This window comes from Paramisgurnus dabryanus, chromosome 13, assembly GCF_030506205.2.
Source record: "Paramisgurnus dabryanus chromosome 13, PD_genome_1.1, whole genome shotgun sequence".
Classification (NCBI taxonomy): domain Eukaryota; kingdom Metazoa; phylum Chordata; class Actinopteri; order Cypriniformes; family Cobitidae; genus Paramisgurnus; species Paramisgurnus dabryanus.
This window is the reverse complement of record NC_133349.1, coordinates 3,984,864-4,004,750: the sequence shown is the minus strand read 5'-3', so window position 1 is coordinate 4,004,750 and position 19,887 is coordinate 3,984,864. Positions and strand designations below refer to the sequence as shown.

Below are 19,887 nucleotides of genomic sequence, written 5' to 3'. Positions count from 1 at the left end.
CTCTGCGATCTCATTTTGACAGTTAATTTGTTCCCGGTGCGACAAGGTACCGCAGCAAACAACTTATTCATGAGGTGCAATAAAACTACATAAATACTTAAAAGACCATCTAAATGCAGTTAGTTTTTTCACTTCCCAATGTGCACACGAGCGAAATGACATGCAGCAGAACGCAGGAGAGCTTCGGGCCGTCGCCGAAGCCCTCGTGGGGGAAAGGAGCGTTTTCAGCTTCGAAAATTGGGTAAGAATTTATTTCTTAGTTCATGAGGTAAGCAATGTAAAAACGCTGACACTTCGGGAGAATTTACTGGCCCCGAACCTTGAACGGGTGTTTTGAAACTCAAGGTTAACCACTACAGAAAGCAAGTGTTTAAATCACCTGCAGGCATCTGCAAATGTCAACACGGGTCATCTGTTGAAACTTCATCATGAAGAGCGTGTCAGTGGTCTGGAAATATCCTTCCTGTTCAAAATTTACAAAAACATCAAGCGTTTAATGTCACCGACAGTCCTTGGGTTTATCTGTATTGTCATAGCACTGCGGTTTATTGCAAGCGACAACACAAAGTGCCGGCAATGCAATTCTTGATAGCATCATTTGGGAAACCTATGGCTATATTTCAATATAAAGGTGTTTATTTAAATACAGCACCTGAGTGCCTATGCAACTGTAAGCTTCACATACATTTGTTTGTTTGTGTACTGAAGCTAAACAATGCTATGCAATGGAAACATCTGTTCTGCAGGTGTATGATTATCAGTAAAAATAAGGATCATGTTGTGTGTTCAACACACCTGTCTCTGCAAACTGCTAAACAGCTTTTTATCATCATGTGATGTGGGACCTGTGACTCAACCACGCGTTTCATTCATTTAAAGGAATCTGCACATGTGGAATGAACAACAACATTTACAGCTGTAAGAATGAGATGTTTAGTAAAACAAAGCAATTACTTCCTGTTGCTCAATCTGTGATTCTGTAGCTCAACTGGTGGAGCACTGCGTAAGAAGCGCGAAAAGGTCATGGGTTCGATCCTCAGGGAACACGCTTACTGATAAAATATATAGCTTGTAATGCACTGTTATTGCAACACAGTCTCACACCCATGGCGTCAATATTTGACGACACTTGACCATGCGTCAATATGTTGACGCGGAGGGTATACCTTTCGCGTCACTTTTTGACGAACTGGGGACTTCAATACTATTAGGTACGCGAAATTAAACAGTTGTCAACTGACATTGGGGTTAGGGATAGGTTTGGGTAGGGATGTCATTATGTAAATCTAACCCTAAACCGACGCGAAAATGGTAGAAAATGGTAAGAAAATAGGAAAGAGAATTTCGCGTACCTGATAGTATTGAAGTCCCCAGTTCGTCAAAAAGTGACGCGAAAGGTATACCCTCCGCGTCAACATATTGACGCATGGTCAAGTGTCGTCAAATATTGACGCCATGGGGTGAGACTGGGTTGGTTAGTCGCATTTGATTAAAGCTTCTGCCATATGCATAAATGTAAATAAAGACTTGTTTAATAGGAACTTTATATATAACCTGCCTAAAAATAAACTGCAACAGTGTTGCATCTTCATGGAATTACAAATTAGCTTTGATGCAGCTCTCTTAAAAAAAATAATAATCATAATAACTTCAAATGCATTATTGAGCAGTGTCTTGTTTAATTTTTAACTTAAAGAGCACCCATTACATTGCTAAAAACAACAATATTTTGTGTGTTTGGTGTAATACAATGAGTTTGCGTGGTTTATGGTTAAAAAAACACACATAATTATCCACAAACCGTACACAATTGTTGCTCCTCTATGCCATGCCTCCTTGTAACGTGTTGATTTTTTACAAAGCTCATCATTTTGAAAAGCACAGGGTCCTCTGATTGGCCAGCTAACCATTGTGATTGGCATGAATACCTCTGACATTAGCTGGAAATGTGACACTCCTAACCATGTTTTGAAGATTAGCTCACAATCGTTTTTACTACCTTATCAACACGATCCGAATCTGATCCAGAAATGAAGATGAACAAGCTGATCAAAAAATATTTTAGTTTAATTGTATATATTTTTACACAACACACGCATCTCTGCTACAAATGAACATTTGAAGTTTGTTTCTAGTACTTACCATTCTTGGACAATTACACCAAACGTGACAGAAGTGCAAAAATCTGCTTATTATAGAAAACTGTTTCATGCGTTTACATGTAAATCAATAAACCGGCTAAGCAGACAACTGCGTTTACATGGTACTTGGAGAATTATCAGTTTTCTCACAGGCAGTGACGTCACCACCTATAGTACACAATAGTCGATCAAAAAGCCAACGCATATCTGTCTTAAGCTGTACTGTTGTATCTCTCCTCGTGTCTGCAGAACCTGTAAATGTAACATGAGCTTCTATTCTCACAGTTTCTCTGCCAACTGCTTTAGTCGAGCGGAGACTTTTATGCGTTACTTTGCGCTTACTTCCGCGTGTGACGTTTATCTTTCATACGTGGAGACATGCGCACATGGACAAAACCGTGAGAAAGCGGGTTAAGGTGTTTACATGCCACGCGAAATCGGCGTAATGAGCAAAAAACTACCTGTGCCGATCGGTTTTTGCTTAAGCCGTTTAGGGGCTTTCCCCGATTAAAGAAAACCGCTTTACGCGTTTAAATGACCCCACGTGTTATCAGTTTATTAGGCATAGTCGGCGTAAGACTGTGCATGTAAACGCACTCAATGAGTACGTTTACATGCACAGAATAAGCGGATAACTATTAAAAATCTGCTTATTATAGAAAACTGTTTTCATGCGTTTACATGCAAATCAATAAACCGGCTATGCAGGCAACTGCGTTTACATGGGACTTGAAGAATTATCAGTTTTCTCGCAGGCAGTGACGTCACCACCTATAGTACACAATAGTCGTTCAAAAAGTCAACGGCATATCTGTCTTAAGCTGTACTGTTGTATCTCTTCTCGTGTCTGCAGAACCTGTAAATGTAACATAAGCTTCTATTTTAACAGTTTCTCTGCCAACTGCTTTAGTCAAGCGGAGACTTTTATGCGTTACCTTGCGCTTACTTCCGCGTGTGACGTTCATCTTTCATACGTGGAGACATGCACACATGGACAAAACCGTGAGAAAGCCGGTTACGGTGTTTACATGTCACGCGAAATTGGTGTAATGAGCAAAAAACTACCTGTGCCGATCGGTTTATGGGCTTTCCCCGATTAAAGAAAACCGCTTTATGCGTTTACATGACCCCACGTGTTATCAGTTTATAAAGCATAATCGGCGTAAGACTGTGCATGTAAACGCACTCAATAACTCTCTTGAAAAACATTATACCATTCCAATAATTTGCGGGAGATCGTCTTTTGGTAGCGTGAGAAAAAAAATACCGGAAAAACAAAACACTCAACCTTGTGCAACAATGTAAACAGTCCATGTAACAACTAACCCCGCATTCGTTTATGCCCCGTGCACACCTAGTCAGTATTATAGTCTTCAAATATGAAAACATAGACGACTTACACACTGTGAATCAGAAGGAGGAGAAATTATGATGTACTAATAACATGTACTAACATGTACTAATACACACTAACTTGCGTCATTGTTTACTTTGGGGTTTGTACCTTTTGCATATTGTTAACATGTACTAATACACACTTACACACCAAAGGAAATGTAAAATCGTGAATCTATATCTCTTACATTTGGGTAATATTTAAACATGGGTATTACTGGTTGCAAATTTCCTATAGACGGTTTTAGCTGGAAAAATGCAGTTCTGGTAAACTTCCAAACAGAATCAATAACAACAGTCATTTTACAGTAGTTTATTCTGATAAGGGAAATAAATGACATGAAATGATCTTCATTCATATATTACGCTGAGCTACTGTTACTGTGTAAAATGAATGTATACAATGTTTACTACAGGTCCTTCATCCATGCGTCGGATGAAATCGTCTATAATGCTTGGCACTACATTAAAGGGGCCATGGCATGAAAATCTGACTTTTTCCATGTTTAAGTGTAATAATTGGGTCCCCAGTGCTTCTATCAACCTAGAAAATGTGAAAAAGATCAACCCAGTAACTTAGTTTGGTAAACCATTCTCTGCAAGCACATGAAAAATAGCCGTTTTAGTTGTGTCCTTTAAAATCCAACTGAGCAGATTAAAGGAATAGTCTACCCTTTTGCCATATTAAACTATGTTATTACCTCAACCTAGACAAATTAATACATACCTATCTTTTTTCAATTTTGTGGCACCATACTTACTAGTATAACTCCTCATGTAACAGTCTTTAAATAGGGAGAACACGGAAGTGTTTGGTGGCTTCCCTGTTTGGTACCATAGGAATGAATGGGTCTAGGCTAAATGCTAACACATTCATAACGCGCTGTACAGTGCACGCATTGAAAAAAGATAGGTATGTATTAATTCATCTAAGTTGAGGTAATAACATAGTTTAATATGGCAAAAGGGTAGACTATTCCTTTAAGTACAAACACTGATCGGTCATTGAAATTTAACTCTCCTTATGATGTCATAAGGAGCTCTTATTATAATAATACCGCCCCTTAATCTGCACTATTCAACCACAGCACTGCCATTTAGTGCAGAGAGAAAGAGAGAAAATAATTCACAGCACAATTGAGTTTCAATTGCAACAAACCACCATAATGGCACATTTTTGCTCACACCTCTAAAGTGGCAATTTTAACATGCTATCATACATTATTTATATGGTATTTTGAGCTAAAACTTCACATAGGTGCTCTGGGGACACCAAAGATTTATTTGACATCTTAAAAAAAGTCTTGTGAAATTTTATGTTTTGTACTGTATTGCAGTCTTTTGTCTGGCACTTTTGCACTAGGTTGCACACATGCACTTTTTGTTGCTAGGTTAAAATTTACATGTTTAGTCTTGGGATCTGTGTTGTTTTATGTAGTTCAGTGTTTGTATGTAGCACCATGGTCAAGGAGAAGTGCGGGTATAATCTGGTCTCTGATGTCAGCAGTTCCTTTAATGAGACTTTTGCTGCATCTGAAAATACCTACTAGTTTTATATTATATAGCAGGTGAAATCAGTATGCAAATAATATGTTTAAATTGTTAGTATTCCAAAAACAGTTTTGCACCCGGACGACCTACTACTTCTGGCAAGATTTTTAAGTGTGCATTTCGATGGGCACTTTACTATCCCATGAGGCCACATGAGTGGAGGAACGGCCAAATAAAAAAAAAGTTAATAAAACAGACTGTAAATCTATGAAACGGGTGGGGCTTTTTAAAGGTGCCAAAGAATGCATTTAACTCTTTCACCTCCAGCGTTTTTTAAAAAAGTTGCCAGCCAGCGCCAGCGTTTTTCATGATTTTCACCAAAGTTTAATGCCTTCCAGAAAATGTTCTTCTTTAAATATATAAACATACAATATACCAAATGAAAGAACAGACCCTCTGCTTTCAAACAAAAAAAAAACCGTTTCATCCTACCTTTAGTGGTTCTTTTGCAATCAGCTTTTGAATATGGGTAGGTTTTTGCAAAAACACCATATTTTGAGCAAAAAGCAGAGATAATTCAATTTTTGTGACGAACTTTTCATAGAGATCCCATTCAGAGCGATCTTTAAAACGGACACGGACATGCAGCAGCTTGCCTTAGGGCAATACTTCCTAAAGTTGCGGAAGGGCGCCACCTGGTGGATAATAGCGGCATTGTGGAAAGACGGAAAATCTCGTCATTGGCGGGGAAGCGTTTTCTCTTAATTGACGAGATATCTCGTCAATGGCGGGGAAAGAGTTAAATAATCTGTTAAATTGTTCTCTGATATCTGCATAAAAGGTCTGTGACTTTACTAAGTGCAAAAATTATCCAGAAACAGTTTTACATGTCCATTTACAACTTTAAGATTTGCTTTTACAATGAAATGGTCTATTATTAAGTTATTTGAAAGGGTCATGAATAATAATGTTGAGCTCTGCTCTGATTGGCTGTTTCTTAGAGCAGCTCCTTCAGTAGCTGTGTGTGTGTGTAAACAGATCTTATGTTTGAGCCTGTATCAGATGAAGATACTGAATTTGATGAATAATTAATTGTATGGAGATTGTTAATGGACTGATTGCAGTATAGGACATACGTGTCACATGACAGATGTTCTATGTCCAAAATGTATTCATATACACCCAATCATACAATATTTAACATACAGTTTTAATGATAAAGCAGTAGTTATTCATCGACTTCAATACAGTACGCTAATTCTGATACAGCTCCAGAGGTTTTTTACAGCCTTTCAGTGGAAACATGCTAAACAGTTTCAGATTGGTGGCTGGTTGAGTCTGTGGTGACTCTGAAAGAGCACAAAAGATGCGGAGAGAGGGGTCAGCTATAAAGCCAAGTCAATCATGGGTTTATCCCCTCTATCAGCCGCTCGCAGCAGACACAAACCATCCCTCGAGACGGTGAAGAAACGCCACTCGTCATAATTATTCCAGACACTTTAGGTCAGTCTGCATTAAGCACCTCGCGCTTTACGATTTACGACGCGAGGACGCGCCGCTCCCTTTCAGCCCGGCATAAATTCTCTCAAGGATGCTGACAGGCCGTAGACGACTGTTTTAATGTGTCACAGAGCAGGATATGTCCATGACAGCTGTTTATGATAAAACCATGTGGCGGAAAGGTTCGGGGAGGCCTTGACTAAAACTTAACGCTTCTGCTTCTTCATAAAAGCCTTCAGATTTGTGCTCGTGGTGAAAAACACCTGCACGTCATCACGGCGTACATCATCTCGCAGCCCACTGGATTTTTCTCGTCTTAATATTCGCTCTTTTGTTTTCAGCCCTCATCACGCAGCCCTTCGTTCATCTTTCCCACCCACACCTTTACTAAATCAATATTTTCTTTAGGTTTTGAGGATTTACAAGATTACTTTTAGGAAGGTGGGGGGACAGTCTTCATACCGCCTGGAATCTGCAGTTGCCATGGCGATTCTTAAGAGAGGAAAAAAAGGAAAGCGAGTCATGACTTAACAGTGAGATAACTCGTTTCGTTTTATTAAGCCGCCGCATTGTCCATCATTACTGACAACCTGATTTGAACGCCACAGCCCGAGCAGCTGCTGTTTTTAATCAATGTGGCATATTTCAATAGGTCGGAGTAACGGGGTTGCCGCACGGTGAGATTTTAGGGGCCATCTGAGCTTACAGAACAACGCAGAACTCGTATACAACTAAAGATGTGACAAATCCGGGAACAGCTCGTTCTTCTGTATCGCGCTAAACAATACAGAGCCTGAAAGCTCTGAAACTCGGTTTCAGAGTGTCTGTGTTCAGGACCAAAGGGCATCATCATTCGGTACACAAAAGACGCTCGGCAAAACTAGATCATGATGACTAAGCAGGCTGGCTCCTCTATAAACTGATCAAGAAACCTCAGCTCTGTTTTAAATTCTATAACCGTCTGCTGTCTACACGAGAAGCTGTCTGTAAAGTTTGTTTGGTTTGTCAATGTTTAAAAAGCCTAGAAAGTCTGAAGGTTATCAAGCATTAAGCATTTATACAGGGTCTGAGATAAAGATTGAAGAAAAGAAAGACAAGAGGAGATCGCTAGCCAGCACAAATGGCTCGACAGACAGACAGATAAATAAAGAGTTTAGATAAAATTGGTAAAGATAAAGTGGAGTCTGGTAGACATATAATCTTGAAAAAATATTCCTCTTGGTGAACTTTCAACAGCCAACTTTAGCCTAACCAGCTGAAATATGCCCCCAAACCCTGAAAAAACTCAAGAGCTAACAAACTTAAAGGCGGGGTGCACGCTTTTTGAAAAACACTTTAGAAAAGGGAGTCAGGCTGACTACCAAAACACACTTGTAGCCAATCAGCAGTAAGGGGCGTGTCTACTAACGTCATTGTTGCCTGGGTTGCGCATGTATGGGGCGAGCTTACAAAAGAAGGTCCAGATTCTATTGGGGTTGGTGTAGGTGATTTCAAATATCAACATTGGCTTTCAGAGATCATGCACCCCGCCTTTAAACTAAAGGAAACTTAAAGGGATAGTTCGGCTAAAAATGATATTAAACCCATGATTTACTCACCCCCAAGCTGTCCGAGTTGCATATGTCCATCGTTTTTCAGACAAACACATTTTCGGATATTTTAGAAAATATTTTAGATCTTTCTGTTGATTAAATGTAATGTTACGGGGTCCACCCATAGTCCACGACCATCAAGTCCAAAAAAGTGCGTCCATCCTTCACAAATTAAATCCAAACGGCTCCAGGATGATAAACAAAGGTCTTCTGAGGGTAATCAGTGCGGTGTTGTTGTAGAAATATCCATATTTAAAACTTTATTAACGTAAATAAATACCTTCCGGTAGCGCCGCTATCTTAGTCGCGTCCACATTCAGGATGAGAGCTTACGCAGCCTACGGAGGCTACTCTGCTGCTGCTTTGTGCCCCCGCCCTCCGGATTTGTCATACGTTACTAAGAAAAGTGCGTTCACTACGCTAATACTCTCTCCTGAATACAGAGGAGTCTAAGATGGCGGCGCTACCGGAAGGTATTTATTTCCGTTAATAAAGTTTTAAATATGGATATTTCTACAACATCACCGCGCGGATTACCCTCAGAAGACCTTTGTTTATCATCCTGGAGCCGTTTGGATTTATTTTGTGAAGGGTGGACGCACTTTTTTTGGACTTGAAGGTTGTGGACCCCGTAACTTCACATTTAATCAACTGAAAGATCTAAAACATTTTCTAAAATATCCGAAAATGTGTTTGTCTGAAAAACGATGGACATATGCAACTCGGACAGCTTGGGGGTGAGTAAATCATAAGTTTAATATCATTTTTGGCCGAACTATCCCTTTAATCTAAGTAAAGTGTCTCTGTGTGAACGCAAACACAAACACATTCCCAGGAACAATCCAGGGACGGGAACATGGCAACATTGCCGGGATCAGTCCCAGATTAAAAATGCAGGAACAATGCAGCAAGCAAGGCATGTTGCATAAGCTGCGTCCGAAACCGAAGGCAGCTCCAGGTTTGAAATATAAACAGAGAGCACCTTTGTAATATCTAAATCACATATTTGAAAACTGCAATACTTATTTCCCACTAGAAATGCAAACGGCAGTGTTGTAGTAGGCTACTCGAGACTCGGTTTTGGACTCGATCTTGGACTATTTTAATGGTCTTGTCATGGACCATTTTGACTCGGTCTTGACGAATACATTTGGAATCTGATTATTCTCGAGTCCACACAAGTCCCTTTTAAAACATATATTACTGTTTCTTTAAACTGATGTATGATTGACACAAACAGTGATTGGTGATTTTTTGCACGCTTCAGACTGGCACGAGGTCAGACAATTGGATCTGAGAAGGTTTTTGCACTGCCATGACTTTTACTTAATGGCAGTGCAATAACAAACACCCGTCCAGTGAGATTTAAGCATTAGATAAGCAGCTGTTAGCCAAAATGATAAGACGGTGGCGCTAAAAAACAGACTGGCACTACACATAATTTCTGCAACCTATTGCAGCAAACAATATTGTAAATTTAGTCTACATATATTTCTGTATATATGAAATTATTATGTGGTTGGTGATAATCATTTACACAATACCATAATAAGATTTATTTATTAATTTACATTTTTAAATATACAGTATTGTGCAAAAGTCACAGTTAGATTTTTTGTTTTTGCAATGTTATAGTGATCATATATAATTATTTCTCTTTAATAGAATACATTCAGAAAATACAATAAATGTGTATAAAAACTGTATAAAAAAACTAAATTGTCAAGTTTTTAGGGTAAACTCCCTTTCCACTTGAGCAATAGCAGGAAACTGCAGGATCTCTTAAACCTAAATAAAATTAAATCCTAATTTCTAATTTTAAATAAATGAGTATTTTTACTTCATTCTGCTCAAAAAACGCTTAAGATGTGTTTAGTGCCAAGAGAGGTCACACTAAACACAGACGATGCCTAAAGAAGACATTTAGTCCTGAAATATGTAATTTTTTTGTACATATTTCCTGTTTGTATGTAAATAAAGTAGATTGAAATATTATTTGGATGGACATTAAAACTTCTAAAACAACAAGTCTGACTTTTGCACAGTACTATAGCTTATTAGCAATAATCTTTATTTAACTAAATTATTATTTTGTTTCATAAATAATACATTTATTTTGTACATTTTTATGCTGTGGTTTGTGTTACAGTGGACCTGTGTATATTGTAGGACCTAATATTATAAAGTGGATTTCAAAATCATTAAACTGACTTTGACATTTTTAACAAAACATGAATTGAGTGAGATCAGAAATGCCATTGCACAGACTACTGTATGACCTTAAGTCTTTTCTCAGACCCAACTTTATGTGGACTCGGTCTTGACTCGGACTCGACCTTCTCTGGTCTTGACTCTGACTCGAATGAGCTGGTCTCGAATACAACACTGGCAAACGGTGTAAAAAGTGAAAAAATAACTTTATTTACACTACATTTGTGATTCTTGGGCGCCATTTTTTTTTCAAACTCGACCAAACTCAACCAATCACATTCCCAGTACACATGCGTAAAATTGCGGGACAAGACGATGAAGGTATCTCAGGAGAAGTCAGGAAGTAGCAAACATTGGATTCGGATGTGCCTTGATGTCATCCTGCTTTAAAATTGATCATTTTAGAGATTTCGGATGGAGCCATAGTGATGAGGCATGCACAACATGATCAGATCAACATTTACAACATAAAACTATAATGACATATAAAAAAAGATATTATAACAAATATTCTTCTAAGTGCAAAAATACACATACATTTTTGTGGGATGCAATTCAAAAGAAAAAAATATAAATAATAATAATTATAATATAAATAATTCACTGGCAGTGTGCATGAACCAAAATCAAACGATCCCGGGATACATTATCTGTGTATTTTCCAAATTCTCTCTGTGAAATGAGTTTTAGTTTGTTTATTTTTCATGTTTATAACTCTATGGGAATTTTCAGATGTTCAGAAACAGCAGGTTGGATTAAATAAAAGCAAAGCACTGTGCAAAGCTCAATGCTTGCGTAACTTGATCATGTAGCAATTGATCGAATTTACCCAACAATAACAGATGCATCTCTTTGCCAAACACCTTTAAGCGCACATCATTATTCTTGCTTTGCTAGAATTGGCACGAAAATCTTTACATAGCGAAGGCATTAAAGCAGTTTGTGCAGCTTCTTCTGGGTGGGCCGCAGTCGGTAACCTGCTGTGGAAAAATATGAGCAGTAGGCGCAGTGCTGCACGGCGCTCAGAGAGCACGTAATTATTTGTGATTAAAGCCAATTCGACAGCCTCGTTAAAACAACCAAACCGGTGTCGTTCAGTACACAGGGCCGCTGTGAAAGCTTCACGCACGACTCTGTTTGGAGGTTATAACGGGGAAGCTACATTTGCATTTCCCTAAGGAAATACCAACAGTTGCGAGGCAGCCAGAAATGAATGTTAAAGTTTAAAGAGCGCTCGTCTTTGAAGTAAACGTCGTGTCAGGGTCACTTTGCTGTTGTTATGACAATCAGCACACATCAAAAACAGACAGCACACCTATGGATGAAATAATCTTCAAAACCAAACGGCAGAATTTATTACAGATCTAAACAGAATGATGGAGAATATAAATACAGTGGCTGCCCTGTAAGCACCATCATTCAAAAACTTGAACGTGATTGCTGGTTCAGCCGAGCGTTTCTGAGTCTGGGCCCTGAAAATCACCATAATCAAACAGCAGGACTCTGGCAGATGTGCAGCGACTCAGGCTAACAAACAAGAAAACTCACATAGGAGACTGCAAAGAGAGATGTGTCCGTTTTTATTGGCCTCGTACAAGTACATATTGCAAAAAGATTTTCCTCAAAGCTCATCATAAATATACTTTTGCTCTTCAGAGATATGAAAGGCAGATGGTTTGGCCGCATCCGTGTCTCTTCTCGTCCCGTCGTTCTCTCTCTTGGCACGCTCTCTTTAGCTGTTGTGGCCCTGCAGGGCCTCTGCCATGAACAGTTTCCCAAGGTTCTGGGAGGTGAACTCCTTAATGTTCTGACAGTAGTTGTTGATTTGTCCTTGTGAGAAAGCAAAAGAAAACAAATGATATATAACAAGACCGAGTGACATTGTTCGTTTAATTGGAGGAACTATTTGCACCCGGGCGTAAAAAGTGCTGACCATGTAACACGGGCAGTTGCAGCCAAATAGTCTGGCAAAGACAAAGCTATGAAACGCTTATATTATTATATTTTAGCATTAAACAATAATTAAATATAGTTTATTTATACATATACATATATACAAACACTTGAAAGGAGACAAAACCAACCCATTGGGTTTGGTAGCCGGTGACTGCTCTTCTGAGGGGGGCAAATTCAAAATATGTGTCATGGGTGTTGCAGTGTTTCCAAAATATGTGTTTGTTGCATCATGTAAACCATGTGCATCACGTGTTTTGTCAAAATAAGTGCCTGCTGCACACGTGTCAAAACCGTTTATGATAAAAGAGACGCTCACGTTCACAAAACAAACGCAAGACACTCCCAGTAAACTCTGATTAGGCATGAGATTATGCGATTATCTGGCAATCGCGAGCGTCTCTTTTATCATAAACCCTTTAGACGCGTCTGCAGCAGGCACTTATTTTGACAAATCACGTGATGCACATATGTTTACTCGACGTGCCAAACACATATTTTGAAATTACGAACAACACACATGACAGGCTACATACATGTTGTGACGAACTTCGCATCGAGTGCCCTCAAAAAAAAGTCACAGGCCACCACTGCTGCTGCACATGTGTCGAAGGGGTTTATGATAAAAGAGACATTCACTTTCACAAAATACACGCAAGACACTCCCTTAACAGTAAACACTGATTACACATGAGATTATACGAGTATCTGGCAAATGTGACTATCTCTTTTATTATAAACCTTTTCAAAGCTTCTGCAGCAGGGACTTATTTTGACATGACGCATGATGCACATAGGTTCACATGACGCGCTGAACACATATTTTGACATGATGAGCCACACACATGAAGGGTTAAATACATGTTTTGACGAGCTTTGCATCGTGCGCCATCGAAAAAAAATTCGCCAGCCAACTATATGCTGGGTTATTTTAACCCATTGTTGGGTCAAACGTAAACATTTTGGGTTATTTTAAAAGTCACCTAATATGTGATTTTTTTAAAGATGTTCTATTAGTTTCAGGTGTCACCAGAATGTGTCTGTGTAGTTTTAGGTCCAAATACAAAAGGGATCATTTATTATGCTATTTTAAAAAGGCAATTTTTAAGGTGTGCAGGAAAAAGTGCTGTTTTTGTGTGTGTGTCTCTTTAAATGCAAATGAGCTGCTGCTTCCCTCCCCATTTATTGTGATCTATACCAAAAATATACACTGTTTTTAATAAGACAATCACCTTAATTCATTGTTTATAATGAATGTGCAGTAATTAATTACTTAAAGACGATTTAAGATAGATATTATGACCTAACTTTGTATGGTTGTGGGCGGGGCCTGTGCAAAGTGATGTCAGTTTGCTCTGAAAACACCAACAGCTTATCTCATGAGACTGTTGAGAGTTTACAGGGACATTAAAAAAAGGATTGGGCAGATTTTTATCATTACAGAGTGGTTGTGTACACACAGGCGACACACAATTATGTTCAAACCACATACAAACGTGAATTTTGCAAATTAGGTGACCTTTAACTTAACAGCTGGACTTGTCCCTTTTTGTCCCAAAATAGGGTTGAAACTAACCCAGCACATGTTAGAGTGTATATACTTCATAAGTCTCTTTTTTTATACAGTATACAGTATACATATCTGCAGAAAGTAGATTCTAAGCTTTCAAACAGTATCTCATATGTTGCACTGGGTCCATGACAGACCTTTAAAAATTAAAGGAATATTTTATATTAAGTAATAACAAATAATTTTGGAGCCGGGACAGGGTCCACAGAGTTAAACAAGTTAAATTTACACAATATATGCAAGTGTAATAGTATTAAATATTGTTTTTAATAAGTTATACTAGGGTGCAAATAGCTGTATACTTTGACATGAGACACACACGCATCACAACTAAATGCAAAACGTTTTAAAAAGAAGATTGAATAATAGCATAAAAATAGAATAGTAAAATAAAAATAGGCCGGAGGTTATTTACAGTAAAAAAGAAAAGATGTTTGAGGTGATGTATTGATGTATCTGCAGTACTGAATCACGCTCTACAGAGATGCCGGCTGTCAGATAACAGGCAGCGGCTCCAACAGATTCCATCAGATTCATTTCTGAGGAACAGGACAGTGGGAAGATTTAAGGCCTGCGGTTCAGGCGCATTCCCATTTCAAGTGCTCCATTCATCGCTGAATTGATCAATTCCGCAGTAAATGTCTTATAGCGCACATAACGCACCACAGGAAAATCAAAATGGTTTAACGGGGGGGCAGAACGCTGGCCGTTTGACCCCACAAGTACCTGAGATGAGGAGCGTGTCCATGCGTGCTGGAGGAGGTGGAGGTTTAAACATCTTGAGGAGGTCTTCTTCTGGTAACGGAGGCTCTCCACGACTCTGGCGCTGAGCGTTCTCTTGCTGTCGTCTCTGGAGATACTAAAGAAGAAAGAAAAATTGAGAAACAGATGAGTGAAGTAAACTAAAGCTCTAGAAACAGGACACGCTGGTCAGTACCAACAAGACAAAAGGTTTCCAAAGGGCGAGATGGAGACGAGTCACGGAAGAGAGTCGAACTCACTAGACGAGACGGCAGGAATAAATAAAAGCCACATAGCTGCTGAGTTCAGGTGTCATTTTAGGGGCAAATCAGACAGTGTGTAAGAATACAGATGCATTTGAATAACTCAGGTTCTTGCATTCTGTGACACAGGAGTAAAAAAAGCACGTTGAGAAGTATGAAGAACTATAAAATGCAATGAAACACATCAACTTTTCAAACATGGCTCAGAGTTAGAAAAGCACGTTTATTATATTAGCTTTACAGTTTTCAGTCTGTTTTTTAACACATGTGTACAAAATGTGAAGGTGTTTATGTACTGATGTCATTTCTTTAATTATTTGTTATAAATAATCTTAGATTTTGGTTTGCATCAAGTTTCAAATCGGAGTGTGCACGACAGTCGAACATTCGAATATGCAGTAAAATACTATTTGAACAAAAAATCTGTATGCATTTCTGAAATTTTAGGTCATTCGGTATATATCTACGTCACTGTGTGGGCAACACCACCCAAATGTATATGTAAAGCGCAATGTTTATTCCCGCTGTAGTATTGATACCGCCACCATGTTGGGAGCTGAAATTCCAAATATGGTAAGAGGCGTATAATTCGCATCACTTACGCTTGAAGTATTCAGCCAATCACAATACACCGGATACCTGGCCAATCAGTGCACACTCACTTTTCATAACGATGAGCTTTGAAAAAATCGTCGCATTTCTAAAAAGGTGGGGGGTTGGAGGAGCAACAATAATTGAGAGAATGTGGAAAATAATGTGATTTTTAAACTTAAACCACCTAAACACATTGCATTACACCAAATACACAAAATATGTTCTTTTAGCAACTCCAAATGATTGTTTTCAACTTAAAAACACATATCTAAAGAATTTAATCTTAGCGGGCTATGGATATCTCCTAATTTAAGCTTGTTGTGAAATTGTGATAAAACAAACAAAAAAATCAAGCCTTTATAAACCAATTAAACTTTTTCCCCGCCAGCATTTAAAAAAAAGTTGCCACTCAATGCAATATATAAATATACAAAATATCAAATGAAAGATCAGATCCTTTGCTTAAAAAAAAATTTTCATCCTACCTTCATTTGTTTTCTTTTTAAGGTTTCTTAAAAAATACAAGATTTTGAGCAAAAAGCTGAAATAAGTGCATTAAAGGACTTTTGATAGTGATCAGATACAGAGTTTTGAACTGTTTAACGTAAGAGATTGGTTCCGGGTTTCATAAGTTGGGTAAAAGCGCCATCTGGTGGATAATAGCGGAAATTTGGATTGCCGGAAAAACTTGTCATTGGCAGGAAAGCGATTTCTCTTAATTGACTAGTTAAATTGTCAATGGCAGGGAAAGAGTTAAATGAACAAGAATTATGTTATTGAAAAATTCCCATCCCTATTCCAATAAAGCAATAAGATAAGGGGCGTTGTTAGGCACAATGTGAAGTGGAGTGCCTAAAACCTAGCCTGGTATAACCAGACTCTCGTACATTCATTTCATTTGTACAGAGAGTCTGGCCACGCTCCATAGCAAAGCGTTACTTCCGTTAAGGAGGGTCCATTGTTGAAGTTTAAAACTATTGGATCTGCCCAGAGTCACTCAGGATCTGCCAAAGCCAATCGCTAACATGTGGTCGTGACGTATATCATGCACCGAAACCGTCCGGAAACAAGAAGTCAGAATAATCAGACAAACAAAAGTTAGCAAACCTGGTTCTTGCTCCGGCTTTAACTTCTGTATATTCGGCAGTTTTGCAACAACGGACCGAATAGCTTTTCTCACGTCTTTCTCCGCTGCCATTACTGAACTACAACTCAAACTGACGCACGACCTCAACGTCATCGTTCTTAGCCACCCCCATCTGTTCGCTGATTGGTCCTGCAGATTTTTGCAGGAGAAAACGAAACTCTATAGAGAAATCCCAGACGTACTGCTGAAGCGAAATGAAAAATAAGCGGAAGCACGTAGGAGGGCGGAGCCAGGCTACCTAAAACCCCCTTAGCTGTTATAAAATGCACTGTAACACCACTGCTTTGCGGAGCTTATTGCTTTTATAAAATGGTTACTTCATATGCCTAGCAGGATTTCATAAAATAAAACACAACAAATAAGTTGTATTTATATTAGTACAAATATTACTTGTCCCCCAAACAAAGTAGTTCCTCAGAATCAAGTGTGTCTGCAACAGAGCGCAGTTCCCACGAAACACAGACAAAGCAAAGACGCAATGAAAATATGATTAAAGACTGTGGTGTTTATTTTCATAAATCAACATTCATCTAATTTACACATTAACATTAACACATTAAGTGTGGATCAAATATGCTTGGAAGCATGCTTAACTCTTTCCTCGTTTAAAAAAAAAGTTGCCACCCAGTTTTAGTTTAATGTTAATGCCTTCCAGAAAAATATTCTTCTTTAAATAAACATAAAATATATTAAATGAAAGAACAGAACCTGTGCTCTTAAACAAACAAAAACTTTTCATCCTACCTTCATTCGTTATCTTATCACCTGTCAAGATTTTAGCAAAAAGCTGAGATTATTCAATATTTGTGAAGGAATTTTGTTAGAGATCAGATTCAGAGCTTTCACTGAGTTTTTAGTGTTTAAGTTGGGTAAGATCGGCACGTAGTGGATAATAGCTGAAATATGAATTGGGGGAAAAGATTTCTCAGGGAAGCGTTTTCTCTTAATCGACGATATAACTAAACAATATTTATTGACATTTATCCGAATATCGGCATTAATTCTGCAATAAAAAAAAAATATATATATATGATTAAAGACTGTGGTGTTTATTTTCATGAATCAGTACGCAGCAACAGTGGCGCAGTGATACTTTAACTATGTAATGTGGTCTGAACCGTGGGGTTAGCGGGATATTTTATCACAGCTTAGATAGCGTTTCAACCAATTAGAATGAAGACCAAAACTGCCCATTTTATAAATAGAAATAAATTAAGTGAGATAACTCCTAGTCAGATTAAAGAATTCATATGATCATCCAAAAAATTGAATTTATAGCTTAAATTCATCTTTTTAAAACATTTAAAATCATCCCGCAGATTTTTCAAAAAAAAATCGCAGAAAAAGCAAAAAGTCAGCAGATTCTGTCTGGCCCTCATAATTAAGGTAATGAGCATTAAATATTGATTTGAAATATTTTATTTGCTTTCATTTTTAAACGAATGCATACCTTCCACGAGGAAAAAACGTTTATTTTAAGATAAGAAAATACGTTAAAATGTCACAAAAAACACTATCTGGTTTAATTATTTGTAAATGTAATATTATATGTAAGGAATAATTGACACTGTTGAATTATTCAAAAAATGATGCACACCCAAGGTGGTAATGCGGCATGACGTGAAGCGGACTGCCGGTATGCATTTTTTTTATAATTCAAAGGACCCGAGATAACAAACCTGACAATGTTGTGACTGGCCAATCAGAATCGAGCATTCCAACGAGCCATGTAATAAAGTGACATTTCTCTTTATACAAGACTGTCACATACTCCTCAGTAATACAATACAAGAGTCATTACTTCACCCTCGAGCCGGTTTAAACAGACACCGCGCTTCTGGCATTTTCTGCGGTTTTCAAACTTGGCCAATTATTTTTTTCCAAGCTGCAGTAGATCAAGTTTTAATATACCATATTCTCACAATAAAAAAGAAAAAGAGAAATTCACATCGTATTTTAGTGTTGGTGACTTATCTCACTATTGAGGATTCTGGCCATTTTTGTTGAAATTAGGCATATGATTTAGGAATGCAAACTGCCAACACAGCGGCAATTCTCTTTGATATTAAATGGTGATTGATTCGGGTCATTTGGTTTATATGGTGCACCCGGGACCCGCCGCGCACGCTGCTGTGTGGAGGCGGAGACGGGATGGATATGATCGATGACAAGAGTAATTACGGCAGATTTCAGCGTGCTTGATATAAGAGCCGTGGTGGTGAACTGATTGGGACCAAGCCGCTTGGGTCTGCCCTCCCTCTTATACCGCGCCACTCGAAGGCACCATTGAAATGTGTTGCAACATCTTAACCTTCCTACCAAACAGGAACTTTAACATTGACTGAATAAAGTCATTTATCATCAATGTGAAATCAAACTTTAATGCTTTTAATCTCATAGTTAAACCATAAGTTGTTCCAAATTCTTATCACTTTCCCTTATGCTGTTGATATTTACATTTATAGAGAACAAAAACAGGAGAAAACTTTGACAAATGTGCAACCATCCTGTCTGCTCGATCATATTCAGGACGTGATGACATTTTATCAGCGATCGAATTGAAAAATAGGCTACGCTGATATCCGATTTCAAGCGGGGCTTACATGAATGAGGTCTGACGAAATGATTTCAGAATCGTCCACCATCGCTTCATGCTAATCTGTCCTGTTGAGATCTGCTATTTTCAGGCCTCGTGTTTACAAAATGCCAGCAAAGTGAAAAACTCAAAAATGTCAAGGGCATTTCGACCCATTTGTCGGCTTGGAGAATTGGATGAAAATATGAAATGTGAAAGGGGGGCAGCGTTGTAAATTAGATGCCTGCCTGAACTCTAAATAACATCTATTGATCGCTTTTATCTCAGGCAGGGAAAGCGGCAGCCGTTTATGGTATGGCTCATTCCTACGGAGAAATACGTCTTCATAACACACCATACAGGGATTTATATAATGAATAAAATATAAAACACACAAAAAACACTTTAAGGGATGGAAGGCACATTAGCTTATTTATCTTTCATACACGATATCACAAAATCAAGTGAACACTGGAGAGAATTTGGAATGAAAATAAAAACTGTCATTTTATTAAAAATATTCAAGGTGATTATTGAATGAATTTGATTTGAATATCAAAAGATCTCATGCTGACAGACTTACGTAATCTAAGTGTCAATCCAAAAGTCTTTTTTCTTTCACCCTTTTAGATTTCATTCAGCTCATTAAGAGATAATAACTTATAATTAAAAAAACGTGCCTGAGATAGATATCCCAAAATCTGCTTTAGAGCA

At 38.2% G+C, this 19,887-nt stretch overlaps 1 protein-coding gene across 1 annotated transcript in view; it reads right to left on the bottom strand.

Moving 5' to 3' along the window:
- Positions 1-11,891: 11,891 nt before the first annotated feature.
- eif3ha (eukaryotic translation initiation factor 3, subunit H, a) overlaps positions 11,892-19,887 on the bottom strand; it is an 85,707-nt gene continuing 77,711 nt past the window's right edge. The window contains exons 7-8 of the mRNA XM_065298895.1: positions 14,580-14,712; positions 11,892-12,160 (exon numbers count right to left, since the gene is read on the bottom strand). Coding sequence (XP_065154967.1) covers positions 12,063-12,160; positions 14,580-14,712 — 231 coding nt within the window. The 3' untranslated portion in view covers positions 11,892-12,062. The remainder of the gene's footprint in view (positions 12,161-14,579; positions 14,713-19,887) is intronic.